Source organism: Nannobrachium achirus (genome assembly GCF_963921795.1).
Source record: "Nannobrachium achirus genome assembly, chromosome: 3".
Lineage (NCBI taxonomy): Eukaryota > Metazoa > Chordata > Actinopteri > Myctophiformes > Myctophidae > Nannobrachium > Nannobrachium achirus.
This window is the reverse complement of record NC_137812.1, coordinates 28,281,432-28,296,497: the sequence shown is the minus strand read 5'-3', so window position 1 is coordinate 28,296,497 and position 15,066 is coordinate 28,281,432. Positions and strand designations below refer to the sequence as shown.

General features: G+C 42.0%; 2 protein-coding genes across 2 annotated transcripts in view; both read right to left on the bottom strand.

Annotated features, from left to right (window-relative positions):
- Positions 1–15,066, bottom strand: part of LOC308282154 (uncharacterized protein) — a 313,805-nt gene that overhangs the window by 156,905 nt on the left and 141,834 nt on the right. The window lies entirely within an intron of this gene.
- Positions 3,077–15,066, bottom strand: part of LOC308281911 (aspartate aminotransferase, cytoplasmic-like) — a 14,391-nt gene continuing 2,401 nt past the window's right edge. Inside the window, exons 2-9 of the mRNA XM_080722253.1 lie at positions 13,629–13,810; positions 12,210–12,333; positions 9,914–10,026; positions 9,199–9,303; positions 8,923–9,073; positions 8,059–8,224; positions 7,007–7,149; positions 3,077–4,376 (exon numbers count right to left, since the gene is read on the bottom strand). Coding sequence (XP_080578379.1) covers positions 4,237–4,376; positions 7,007–7,149; positions 8,059–8,224; positions 8,923–9,073; positions 9,199–9,303; positions 9,914–10,026; positions 12,210–12,333; positions 13,629–13,810 — 1,124 coding nt within the window. The 3' untranslated portion in view covers positions 3,077–4,236. The remainder of the gene's footprint in view (positions 4,377–7,006; positions 7,150–8,058; positions 8,225–8,922; positions 9,074–9,198; positions 9,304–9,913; positions 10,027–12,209; positions 12,334–13,628; positions 13,811–15,066) is intronic.

Below are 15,066 nucleotides of genomic sequence, written 5' to 3'. Positions count from 1 at the left end.
AGTCCTAAACCTAATCTTATTCCTAAACGTAACCTCAGTAAAACTGTCTAAACGTAACCTTATTCCTAACCGTCACCCCAGTAAAACAAATACAAGAACCGCTGGGGGCGGGTGTGTTTTGGGGTGGGCGTTCTGGTTACCCTTTTCTATCCAGCATAGTTAATATTCCCCTCACGAGCCACAATGTGAATGAAGGATGATGGAGAGGAATGGTTAGCAGCCTCCTGGTCGATTAAGACTTGTAGCACACTGCTCCATACTTGAATGAGAGGTGACACCTTGAGGTCGAAATGGTGAAGTTAGCTGAACTTGATTTATCTGCATAAAGTAGAAAGCTGTATCCGACTGATGAATAGTGTACATACAGTAGGCCTACATGCTTAAACAGTTGACAATTTACAAAAGTCCATTAAAAAAAACGAATAGTACCAATGTGAAAGAAAGTCTAGGCCAATCTAGCTATACGGCCGTTCTGTGTTCTGTTGAATTCAGTGCCAAAGTATTTCCCCCTATAGCCTGGTGAATGTTTAGGTACCTTTACCTAAACTATATTTAGGTAATTCTATATATCGGTGTCTGTTATACAATTTAGGCATTTAGCAGACCTCTTCATCCAGAGCGTCTTACAGTAAAAGCGAGGTAAACACGAGGTCTGAACAGTATAATATGAAAAAATATATAATCTGTACACAAGCCATACACACACTATGGTGCCAGGTCAACAAATGAACCTGACATCTGTCTAAATTACATTTTAACCTTTGCATAAGCCTGAACCTGACATCTGTCTAAATTTCATTTTAACCTTTGCATAAGCCTGCAAGTTCGTCAAGGCTAGGGCAAGTTTTTTGATGCGGCAAATGGTATTTCTTTCATTTTCTTTGAGGTATTAAAAAGGTCTTAAGAGTCCCTAAATTGTGACTTTACTGTCATCTGGCGGTGACAGATGACAGTCATGTGGGAGTGGGGACCGCCCTGGGTGTCCTGATCCACAGGTTGAGGTTGAGAGGAGGACGTTGTAGAGACACCAGATGCCTGCTCTCTAATACACATGGAGTCACCAGCTGCTGCTTCTTTTCATCACACTGCAAGGAGGAGGAGCTTAGCGTGGCTCACGGTGAACAGGCACCCGCCAGTTGTTAAACATTCAGCGACAAGGACAACACCCCCAGCAGTGCCCGCGTGACACCTGCTGCCAACACTGCTAATCGAGTTGGTTGTCGGAGCGCCAGGCCCAAGCCAGAGGCACCGCTGGCGGGCGAGAGTTTCACCTCGACGCTGCAACCAGACACACCCTTTTTAATTAAACATAAAATCAGTGGTTCTCAGGAGCCTCATAACTCTTTGAGTGTACAAATGGAACCATTTGGTTCCATGTGTACACTCTTTAGAGTTACAGATCTCGTAAGGGTCCATTTAGAACCCCCTCAAGGAACCCTGAGGGTCCTTGAACTTACGCCACTGCACAGAATCAATTGGGTATGGAGCTAGTGTACAATAATCATGATGTGCGAGTCGAGACAGTTATTGAGCTCAACGTACGACTGGTCCCCCAAATTGTGTAAAAATGCATCTCTGGCTAGAGAGGTGCCCTCAGCAAAACAAGCTGTGTTTTACTTTTGGGGAAAGATATTTCTGCCTGGACAGGCTTCCTGCACTTCACACTGTAAAGCCTGATTTTATATACTAGTTGGCTGGCTGGCAGCTGCCCTCGATACGCAACCCAAGTATAAATCAGCCTTGATTTTCCACGGGGTGCTGCTGAGGAGAGGAGTCAGAGGACCCGACAGAGGTGTGGCTCTAATCTGAGCTGAGGGGAAGAGGAGGAGGAGGTAGAGAAAAGATAAGAGAAAGATGAGAGGAAAGGATCCGGACGTTGGATGGCAAATGGACAAAGGAGGAAGGGGAGGAGGGGCAGAGGAGTGGGAGGGATGCTTTCGGCTCAACCCATTGGTTAATGTAAGGGGGTGGAATGCAATATATAACAAAGATGCTGAGTCACTTTACTGCATTGGAGCAGAGGCTATACAGGCAATCATAATAAGGTCACTTTCACAAAGCCAAACCTTCATTGAGATAAATCCACTGCCTGCCAGAAGAAACAAAGGAGATTTGCACACTGTAGCTCCCCTAGGTGGAAATTCTTTTGTTAGGAAATGCCAATAAATTTGCACTGAGAGAGAGAGCTACAGTGGGCTTCTTTTATGATAGTCTCTTCCTTTGATCCAGCATCTGCCTTGCTTGGTTTGTGGATGTGGAAGTCGACTACTTTGCTGATTAAAACACTGACTCTCATTGATGTTCAGCCTATAAGCTTGGAAAATGAGTGGGTCTGATAGCCGGGGTGGGTCTTTCTCTGGACCCTTTTTTCAGTTGAGTTTTAAACAATATTTCAGACATTTGCTAGTGATGGGTATTACATTAATAGCAGATCTACAAAGCTCACAACACCCCACAAAGCATCATCGGTAAATATTTGCCCATTATGACTTGGCAAGAATAGGACGCTAAGGATCATGTGGTTAAAAGATGTCAATTTTGTTTGCAGCAAAACAATTTCTGTCTTCCTCACTGAAGGACTGGGGAAGACAGAAGCCCAAACATGGCTGCAAACAAAATGGACATGTTTTTTTTAAGAGGTCATCAAGAAAGAAAAGATGAAAAATGTTCCTGGGTGGGGATTGTATTAAACTCCTTTGCTAAGGACTGCATTGAAGTAAAATATTTTTTTTTGTGGATGAGCAGCACATGACATTACAATTATTGATCAACGCATCGTCTTACACAACTTCTGAGCCATTCAGCATAGGATGAAAAAGGTTGCTTTCGAACACTTCACTGCATTACGTTTCCAAGAACCTAGATGACAAAAGATCATGTGTAAACTGATATTGGAGGTTTAGCATTTCATGGCTCGTCTGTGCACATCTCTAGGTTGTTAGTTTTTAGTAACAAAACAGTCACATGGATAGAAAGAAACAAAGCAGATGTTTAGTTCCTTAGTTTATAATTTATTTGAATACACATTACTCTATGCCATAAACAATGGCACACGAAGGAGTGTGACTATGTGCTAATCGGTTGTTCATTACAACAAACAACTTTGAGTCAGGGTTTCAGTAACATAAAAGGGCACTGCAACAGAAATACAACCAACAAGAATTTGGAGTCGTCGTTATCTTTCGCTTGTCGTCGGCACACCAAGTAGCGTTGAGCGTCACAACTTTGTGGATTTGTAGAAATCATACAGTATGTGCTGTAGCTGCAACAAGTTTCACAAGGTACAGAAAAATAAGACACAAAAACAACTTGACCTGTAGGCACACGCATGAGCGGTCATTCCAGTCACGAGGAAGAGACAATAAGCGCTGTACCGATAATGCCTTTCTCATGACAAATCATTATGTCATACTGCAAAAATAGTCCATCTTCAGGCTTGTAGATCTACTATTTTAGGCACGCAATCAATAAATCAGGCTTTAGACTTCTGCCCTAGAGTGAGTTTGAATGTGCTTTTAAGCAGTTTGTTCCGACAGCTAATCTAAAAGCATTTTTTTTAAAAACAGTTAAAACAGGATAAGGCAATAATACACCAATGTTATATTTAAAAGGTTTGTGACTTTGTGCCTTTCCGTCGCAGTAACTCAAAAAGCACTGTCATTTTGTTCAGTGCTACTGACAAATAATGGGCCAAACACCACCCATTGAAGTGCAGGTCGGATTTTATAGTTGGGACACAACATGACACAAAGACAAAAATCAATTGGGATGAACAAAAAATGGAGGGGTGTGAGCAGAAATGATTTTACAGGAAGTCTTATTTGTCCATAGATGGCACAGTAATGTGGTGACAACGAGAAAGAACTATGACATTATATACCATGTGAAATGTCTGAACTTTTATAACTTTTATAAGTATGTGTAGGTGCTGGTACTGTACAGAGCATTAAGTACACAGAGAACAGAGTGTGTGTGTGTGTGCGAGTGCTTTTTGTTCTAAATATCACTTCATTAGATTGGAGTCATCATACCCACTCTTCTGACTCTTTAACTGAAAGGCATCGATCGCGCTGGTTCTATCACATGAAACAATCAATGCCGATTTAGCCAATCAGAGAAAGTCGAGAAAGGTGCAACATTCACGCAAACACAAGGAGGGCTGGGGGGTGGGGCTCACATGATGCTTCCTGCAGCAGACAGGAGGCGGGAATTGGGCGGAGTGCAGGGTATCTTCTTCTACTGGACCTTGGTGACGGCCTCGTGGATGGACTGGGCTACGTATTCGATGTTCTTGGAGGTCAGGCCACACATGTTGATACGACCGCTGGCCATGAGGTACACGTGCCTCTCCTTGATCATGTACTCCACCTGCTTGGCTGTAGTAGGAAAAACAAGAACAGAACCACACTCATTCGTAATCTCCAACCCATTTAGGCCTGAAAAATACCTAAAATGTCTTCTAAATCGAAACGGTTTTCCTAAAAATGTATGTTTCTATGATCAGTGCTGGTGCTCAAAGTTCTTAACCCATTTAGGCCTAACCTATAGTTGGGGCTAAATCAGAAATAGCCTACACAAACAAATATGTTGCTACATACTGTACATGTACTGTAAGCCCCTCCCAAACAGCAAAATGTGTTCCCGGCCTGAATGGGTTAATGTCAAGAACCCCTAGAAATATAAATATATTACCGACCCCATCTCAAAATATTTTGTTCCAGGGACCACCCCCAGATTCACAAAAGTTTGCTTTAAAGATATGCACACATTTTCATGAATTTTCAAAAATAGCAGATCTACAAACTCGCAGCACGGCACTCTGTGAGCTTGGCCCACTGTAGTAATTCTGAGGACACACTAGGGGACCCCAGTTGAATACCCCTGCATTAGAGCATACTAGTCCATACCCGTTCAAAGATATGAGCTCCGAAATGATGTGCAGTGTGTGGGTTATGGGATGTGCACTGTGCACACGGTATATGAGGGATGGAAAGTAACTTTAACTGGTACTTGCATGATAATATGTAGGAGCATCAATGTAAGAAATACCCGTTTCGTTTAATGGCTATGTGTGTGTGTGTGTGTGTGTGTGTGTGTGTGTGTGTGTGTGTGTGTGTGTGCAGCGGTTTGGACCGTGAGACCATCCGCAGAGTGGTCTGTGTTTCTTTTTGAGAGGGTCGGTCCGCCTGAAAAACGCGTTTTGGAACAAAACGGTTACGTTTTGCGCGTTTGTGACGCCCTCTACGGGTCGAATTGGAAATGCTTCTGGGGATTCGTTGAGTAAGCCACCCGCAACCTGTGGCAGAAATTCAGTGTTGACTCGACGTTTTGTTTGTGATTTATGGCTATTGTTTGCAAAACGGGCCCCTCCCGCTAACTTTGGAGGCCCGTTACGAACGAACGGTATGGACTATCAAAATATCCCTTGACTATGTTCATTGCATGGGTTCAGAGATCATGTGTACCCATTTTCGTGACATTTGAAGAAAATATGTAGGAAAAGGAGCAAAAAGTGTGTTTTGGAGAAAATTCAAAATGGCGGAAAATCTATCCTGACGCAAATGGGCGGGGCCTATATCGGGAGATGCGTATTGACCCAAGGAATCCAGGGAAAAAAGAATTTTAATGTTCCGACCTACGGTTCAAGAGTTACAGGCCGAAACGTAAAGTGGACTGTTATAGCGCCACCATGAGGCCAACTGACAAAGTTATTTTTTATTTAATCCTTGATATCATTATAAATCTCCTCTCAGAGTTTTGTAACTGTAGCCCCTATGGTTTGCGAGAAAAAAAATATTGAATGTGAGTTTTTGCGATTCCCATTATAAGTCAATGGGAAAAATGTATTCACTAATAAATTAATATCAATTAAACGATTTGTGAAAGTGAAAAAAGGGCTTCACAGTTATGTCAGGTGTGTTCATATGCTAATGGTGATGCGATTTCAGATCAATTGCTCCAGCCACTGAGGAGAAACGCTGTTTCAGACACTCACTCAGACACTCACTCAGACATTTGGTGAATTATATAGACACTCACTCAGACACTCACTCAGACATTTGGTGAATTATATGTTAGATTATAGCTCCCAATGAACAGATTCCCCAACCGACCAGCAGGAGTCGCTAATGCGGCAATAAGGACAAAATCCCCAGCTGACTTTCTGACCCAAAAACCCAATTCAGTCAGAGCACCACTCTCGTCAAAGCTTACATAGAGTTGCAGCTTAAACAATGCAATATATTTACGAATGGCAGTATGATTCTGTTCGCAAGCCTGCTGCTCTATCCAGCAGTAAAGCAGCATGAATTAGGGGCATTCCCCCAAGGGATAAAGCCTGCACACAGTGCACAGAATAACTAAGTGCCAGGTGGAGGCGGTAGCTTACAAAACACTGCAAGTATGCAGTGTGCAGAGAGTGAGTAGTAAGTAGAAAAGCCTTTCTTGTTGAGTGAAAAGGCCAAGATTTATCACAAATCTATTCAGGAAAACCAAGGGAAGAAACGTTTCCATTTTAGGATTCATGTCATGTCAAAGGTTAGGTAGCACGAGTGGAATTGTCCAAAACTGTTACTTTTAATAACAAATAACCTATGTTCCAAATCCAATGGATCCAATATAGTTATGATTTATTAACTCTTGTTAATACTTTACATTGGTTCAATATTTATAAGACCCACAGACAGATCCCACCTTAAAAAAAAAAGAAAATCAGAAATAGCGTGTAGATCAGCTTTCTTTTTTTACACTGCAGCATGATGAAGCATTAAAGTGGCACCATGTACATTTTAATGTTGTCCAATCCATTCTGTATGATACAATATATATTATGTCTCCCTGCTCTTCTATTGGGAGAATTTGAGACATTTAGATCAGAACATAGACACAGGACCTGACATTTTTTTACCTGATGGTCAAGATTAAAACCGTGTTCAAATCCAGGGTAGGAGTAAAGTTTCAATTTACAACAAAGTAAACAAAAGAAAGTACAGTGTACGTTACTCACGATTAAGCCCAGTGAAGCTGAACATGCCAATCTGCTGGGTGATGTGGTCCCAGGTTCCGGGGGTCCCCAGACCCTGCAGCAAGGACTTCAACTGATCCCTCATCAGCAGAACTCTGTCAGCCATGGTCTTCACATTGCCTTTCCTATGATAGAGATGGAAGGAGGAGAAGGAGAAGGTTGGCATAGAATGAGTCAAAATGAAAGTAGACACTTGCTTCTTGTGGTGCGATTAATAATCATACACTGGCTTTACCACAGAATACAGTAACAGTCTCTGTGTCCATTTATCTATTTGTAACTCTGATAGTGTACAAATGGAGCCGTAAGGATTTTGCTAAGTAATATTCAGCGGTTTGACACTGCGACAGTGGAGACTACAGAAAGTAAACAAGGTGCAAAAAAGATGGTTTGATGGAGAGGAAAGCAAATAACAAAACAAATGTAATAAATCCCAAGTCCAAAAGCTTAATCGCAAACAAGGAGGTCTGTCCATTTCTTCAGTAATCCTATTAACTGTCGATTGCAACCATACAAACAACTCATTTCACCACAGACTTCAGTGGATGGAATGTAAACCGTGTTTTCATCACATTTGCAAACCTCCTGATGGATGGGCTTGCACGGCTCACTGATGTGACGGTATTTTGTGGCAGAAATTTTGAGAATTATGGTTTGTTCAAAAAATATGCCCTTAAAATATGGGACTTGGGGACAGGACAGTGAGACCTAAAACTACGCTGCTGCCTGCTTGTTTTTATGCTCCGGTCTTCCTCAATAAAAATGTTAAAACACAACCTATGTCTATGTTCTGATACTGATAGTATGTCTATGTTCTGAGAGTACTAGTTACTATAGAGTGTTTGGTCTATATAAGGACTTTCACCCTATCCCCTGTGAGGAGAAAAAAGCAGTTTCAGTTTTCCCTGAAATGGCCTTCCTCCAATCAGGATAAAATGGGGGCCTTCCTCCAATCATGATCGAGTGGGGACGGGCCTTTGGTGTCATATCATTTGAAAAGAAAAGGAAAAAGGTTACACCGATGTGGAGCGTACCATTCAGCGAAGAGCTCGGGGCAGTTCAGGGTCTTGCCGACGATGCGTGCACCCTGGGATGGAGGGTTGGACCAGGTGGTTCTGACGATCTTCTCCATCTGGGACATGATACGGGTCAGGTTCTCCTTGTCCTTGGCAACCACCGTCAGGTTCCCCACTCTCTCGTCTGAGGAGCACAGAGACGCATGCTTGAGGACCTCCACAGAGACAGATGCTTGACTACTTCCATAGAGACAGATGCTTGAGGACTTGTCCAAATTGCAATCCACAGTACAGTGTTTAAAACTCAATGTACTTTAGTTTATTTTCAGATAAGACAAATCATCTTGAGATATGGAATGAATAAATACCCACACTCTCAAATATGTATATGCAGAATGTCCTGTTTAAAGTACTGTAGTAAAAAAAACAAATGCGTTTCAGTGCAAAGCCTGCAGTGTGTGTCTCATATTCAATGCAAGGACCCCAAACCCAAAGACTCTTTTTGTCAACCTCAGCACGACATACTACCTTACTATCTGATATTTTCCCAATGCTGTGAACTCCACCCCACCACTGTCTGCATGCAGTTTAAAATGTTACCAAGTTAAATTATTGCAATTATTACATTTAAAATGACCATCCTGACTACTAATTGAAGCCGAGGCCGAATTGGCCGTTTACCATAATAGCCTGTTTCATTATCAAAACAACTAGGTTTTTCTTTTACAGAATAAAACCTGACAATGATAGCTGGCTAATCGACACACTGGCAAGCAGCAGAGGGTAAGAATTTGCAAATCCAACCATGTATCACTATTTGGCTGCTAATATTCCCCCCTTCCTCCCTCCCCCAGTAGTATTTTCCCCAGGCAGAATACTTACTGTAAAGGCCAAAGTTCTTAGAGAATGACTGGGCAACAAAAAGCTCAAAGCCCTCAGACACGAAGTAACGAATGGCCCAAGCATCCTTATCCAGACTGCCAGTGGCAAAGCCCTGATAGGCTGAGTCAAAGAACACAAACAGATTCCTCCTCTGCAGAGACAGAGAGAGAGAGAAAAGCACACAGATGTTAATGTGCGTTTCTTTCCAATGAATCTCATTCAGACTTTATTCTCAGGCATGTGGAAGGTTGAACTGAAGGTTTTTATGACTTTTACCTTCATGATTTCTGAGATCATCTTCCACTGATCCGGGGTGGGGTCTGTTCCTGTTGGGTTGTGGGCGCAGGCGTGAAGGACAAACACGGAATGTTCTGGAGCGGTCTGCGGATGAAGATTGGACCATGAAATGAGATGATGCTCACATCAAGACATTTGTCCCTTATTTATATCTTTTCCTCTACTTTCTCTTATCCAAGTCAATACTGTAAATAAATCACCAATTTTAAATACAATATAACAAGCTATAAAATGTAATTATTTCCTTATCATTTCCATCCCTGTCTCATTTAATTTTCAACCTTGTCTGACTCTGACTAGACAGCAAAGATTATGCATGTGTAAAAATTGTCCATTAGAGGTCCATGTAGGGATAGGACAATAGGAAAAGTCAGGATTATTGTGGCAAAAATAATTGAATTAAAAGATATTATCATGATAATATGAATGATACATTTAAATCTCCATGATGCATTAAGAGAATTTAAATCTCCATGATGCATTATGAGAGTTTATTTTTTGTATCACAATAACCAATAATCCCATACCTAGGTCCATGTCAGTTCAGAGTTAAATTAAGGCCCCGGCTACACGTGAATGGATCTTTTTCTAAACCCTCATTTAGATTTAGAAAATAATCCATACACATGTAGCCGGCACCTAACTCCATATGTTGCTGTGTCTCTATTCAATGTGCTCTCCTTCCCAGACATACCTCCAGGTCGTTCAGAAGACCAGCGAGGTCCAGACCTCTGTTGGCTGCGTCCCAGTAATGGTAGGGCCTGATGTCTTTGAAGCCAGCGTCAGCAAACACTGCATTGTGGTTCTCTGGAAGGGAGGGGACAAGAGAACACACATTACACCACACATATGAAACCTGAAAGCTACTAGACAGATCAAAGATGGTTAATTTAGAAAGATATGCCATCCCTAATGGAGCCACTAGAGGCAAAAATGGTACACAAAAGTGGGTGCCGTCTGATGGCAGATATCGCGAACTTCCTCTTTAATGTTGCTAGATCACACAAGATGGTCTTGTGGGACAGAGAAAGGTAAATAATAAAGATTTGTCTCTCTGAAAAAGGTTATTTTAGTATGGAAATCTTTTTCTCTCTTTTTTTTAACACCCACAACAAAAATAGAACATCCATGACACATCACAAATACCTATATATAAACCTCCAAAGTGATACACTTTATACAATATAAAAGCTAGTTTGCATACTTCAGGTAGCATTACACAAACAGTATGCAACCTGTACCTAAAAAAAGGGGGAAAAAACCTACTGAGAAACTTGTAAACATCCGAGCAAGTGCAAGTGTTTATAGATCTATCTAAGGTGATTCTTTTAAAGCTTCTCAGAGGAATTAGCACGGACAATTTGAGTCTGGTATGAAGGTCATTCCACGACCAGGGACCAAAGAAAGAGAGGCATTTTTTGCCTCCCTCAGATGTGAATGCAGGTACTATACAGCGTAGCCAGGCACTCTTCCATTGGAATTAATAGCCTTCAACCTGCCTCCGGTCTCCTAAAAAGGCGGCCACCTCCTTCATGCAGATACGGGAAGTAAACCGGAGATGGCATGCATTTCTTTTATATTTTGTCTTGGACTGAATCTTTAAAAATAGTCACCAGGCCAAAGCAAAGCAACACTGATTCAGTATTCAGTTTCAGACAGATGGTATATGGAAAACTGATATGTTTGGATGGATGCTACTGATGTTTGGATGCCATTTGCAATCATGTGTGTGTATGCTGAACTACACCCAGTCTTCTCAAGCACGCAATCATTCCATGATTAAAAGTATAATACAATGCAATGTAAATACATACTAAAAAGTATACACCGTTCAAATGCAATGCCATCAATCATCATATTCCTAACTTTTCTTAAAACAAAGTCTTGAGTGAATGCTGCCAAGGTAATGACAGCATTTGTCATAGCATGAAGAAAAACAAATTGGTCACATCTATCAACAGACGATTAAAAATCCAATATTGTTTGGGCACAAGTACAACATTCCGTCACAACCCATTACAAGCTGAAGGACACATTCCAGTGTGTTCTCAAAGCCACTGGGAAGCTTTTCACTTGCCCAGACAGTCCTCCTCACAGCAATGTTATTGTTTCATGTCAGGGACTAAGGAATCTTTGCCCGTATATTTGCACTGCATTCCAACTGTACAGCTGTATTTGAATATGAATGAATGTACACCGTCCTTAAATGAACCTTTAAGGGGCAAGAACACGCTGCGAGGCGTTGTGAGCTTGTAGATCGGCTATTTTCGGCAGAGGTTTGGTGCAGAGGGGAAAAAGAGCATATTAAGTACAGAGTGAAAGGTCAAGTTCATTAAGTATGAACAGGTTGTGGGGATCCTTGCTTCATCTCTCTCTCAACTAAGGGGTCCTTGGCCTGAAAACGTTGAAGACCCCTGACTTAGATTATACAGTGAAACAGCTATCAAGTCAATGAGCAGCATATATGATTTAACAATTTCTTGTTACTCAGTAATTCTTTTGATTTCTTGAAAACCTTAGTTACATCATGGCACAACCCAAAGCTCTACCAAAGTGTTCTTGGCCTTCATCTTGTTTCATCTTGTTTAAACGAAAATACTGCTATGCAGTGTTAATTCTGACAGCACATTTTGATTTAGATTTAGTCAGTCTTTTGAATTTATTTAGTTTTAGTGATATTTGAATCATTAGTCTACGGAAAACAATTTTGGCAGGCCTTGATGGCGACGTAATGCCTGATTTAATGCCCGAGTTGCGTGCTGAAAATAGCCGATCTACAAGCTCACATCTGTGCAACACCCAAGTGCAACCAATCATAAAATGACTCGTCTTTTAGTTGTACTGGATCTCTTCTCCACTGACATTTTGGTTTCGTTTTTAGTGTTTACAAAATGGTGAATATATTTATACTAAGTCATCATCATAGCTCAGTTTTTATTGTGTTAACACTAGTGCTATGGAAGTATGAGGGCCCTTGGCTTCATACTAACCCCAGGTGGGTGCCGACACATAAATGGGTGTTTCCGTATTATTGACTCCGTTGTACCAGCGACGCAGGAACTCTGCCCCGATCCTAAGGGCACCGGTCCCTCCCAACGCCTGGACTCCTCCTACCTGGGAGATAAAAAAACACAAGACACATGGGAGGTGTTTTTAAGTTCTTCCCCAAGGTCGTCATGTTAACAGAAGTCTCAAGGTGAACCAATTAGGAATGCGGAGCCCGAAAAAGGCTCAGATAACACGTAGTCTGACTCTGGAAGAGACAAAGCAACCAGTCTGTCTGCAAACAAGGGGGAAATAACAACATTTCTGTAAAATCATAAATCCATGATAAAGTGTACACTGTGCCAAGTGGTTAGTGAATTCATGAATCCACCAACAATTATGTAAATTACTATCCTGCAAAGTGCATTCTTCCGTGACTGTAAATCCGGAGTGTGTGTGTGTGTGTGTGTGTGTGTGTGTGTGTGTGTGTGTGTGTGAGTGAGTGAGTGAGTGAGTGAGTGAGTGAGTGAGTGAGTGAGTGAGTGAGAGAGAGAGAGAGAGAGACGTGTGTGTCAACTTATTGTCCTTGTGTTTAAGTGTCTGGGCCACGTTCACAAACTTGTGCTGCGTGGACTGCGATTGGGAGGATTGCGAAAGACAAGACCAATGCAAAAATGTCAGCTAAATACTGTTCCGTCTCAACTTTGGCAGTGTGTCTCTCTGGAGAAGACCATGTTTCATATATTCTTGAGTAGCTAAGGGGGGGAGGAGAGGGAGAAAAATAAATCATCTGTCAAATTTCTGTATACTGTGGGAAGTAGCAGTTCTGTACATGTCATCAACATGTTATTGTGTTTCCTCTGTGCGTTAATAGGCATGTGCAGCAGTTGTATCTGGCTTGTCCCTAATGTACGGTAACCTTATTCTGTAATGGAAGTTTTTGATATTACTTATTATGATTCAGGGATGCACGCAGCAAACCCATGTTTAGGGATCAATCCATTCTTTATTTGTAGTCATCATCAGGTTACAGAGCCTGCCTCAGAGAGGCAGCATGCCTCCCTCAAGCCTCCCCTACAAAATGTCAAATAAGTCTTTTTATACAGAAGTCAGGACATACAGTAGGTAACAGATGGCCAGCCCTTACATTGGCATACTATAGTGGAAGATACGGTTTGGGATATTTTGTAAATAGATTGGTGTGACACCGTTGTTACTGGTCCACATGGCTCAACTTAGCTTACAACAGGTTCCCCACCTCCTGGAGACATACATTAGTAGTATAGTAAATATAGTCAGTACTATAAAGATTGTCATATGAATTTTGTCCACCACATTTCCGATCAGTGTTTGAATCTATTATGTATTGCACTTTTTGTGCAGTTCCAAATGAAGTTATTCAAATGTTTTGTGTTCCTCCATACCCTGTTGTCCTTAATGGCAGTACTGTCCTCTCCCAGGGCCACCATGGAGGCTGCAGAGCGGAACTCTGGCAGGCCCAGGATGGGCAGGTACTCGTGGTTCAGACTGTCATCCTCCACGATCAGCCTCTCCACCTTCTTCACCACTGGCAGCACCCAGGGCAGGCAGTCATCAGTGCGGTACGCTGGAGGCGACACAGAGACTCATCAGTAGTGTTTCAAATACTGCCAAATACATACACAGCTATGCATATTACTGTGGGTTCACACTTGTTATTTTATATTTTTAAGTGTAGCAACAGAGAAACAGCACCTTCTAATGAAATTAGTGTTCTAATTTTACATTCCACAGACCAGAAGACAGCGCCGGCCACGTTCAGGTGTTCAGACAGATATCTTGTGTTGTGTTTCTGTTTATAGATGCTTGCGTATAGATGCTTGTGAAAGCAAACTCCACCAGCCCGAAAGTTTTATTTACCTGCCAAGGGCAGGTGAGCAACCCTTAGGCCTGCTATAGGGTTCAAGTCGTTAATGTAAAACAATATCCCATCACAGAAAGATTTGGCGGCCACCCTCTAGCAACTCTTGAGGCCCCCCTGGGGGCCCCAGACCCCCTGTTGAGAGACCACATCCTCTCCTATGGTATCATCAGCTATAAGCATCCCAAACCAGTGGGCTCAGGATAACCTCTTCCATCTAGTTTCTACCCTGAGAGATCTTTCTGTACTTTACTAGTCATTTCCTCGCACGACTCTGCCGAGGTCACCTTGAACAATGACGGTGCATGCAGGCGCATGCATGTGAATGTCTAATGACCACAGGGGAACTTGCGCTCCCTCAAATGAAAGCAGTCTAATCTGTGAGCAGGGCACAGTATCAGGTGACAACTGCCAAGTTCATTCAAATGCCACACAACCACCAGGCTGGAGGAATTATAAACAATCAACACGTTGCCAATAAGTAACTCATTTTATTATAGAACATTCACCGATCACCACAGGATTCTCCTGTAAAGTTGACGTCAAGATTGTCAGCTGACAAGAGCCAACAGAAACCAGCAGCCTTTTCATTTCAAGGACCCACAGTTTAATATGCATTAGATTATGTCATGGACCCAAATTTGACCTTCTACTTACGTATGTACTGTAAAGTCCTCAGTGTTCAAAATGTACAATTAGAACCAAATGGATTCTTATTTGTACACTCTCCAAGTTGTAGATCTAAGCAAGGGTTCATTTTAGCCTGACACTCATTTTAAAGGGGTGTGGCTAGCGATTCAGCGAGTCTGGAACTAGGTTAGGTTCATTTGGTTCTCTGGATGAATTATTTTTGCTCTGGACCCTCTAGATTCTTGAACACCATCAGGGACCGTTGGAGGTCCTAGGCTGGGACCCCATCTTATATATATGTTACAGTCATTTTGGGTAACTCAGTGAGACTG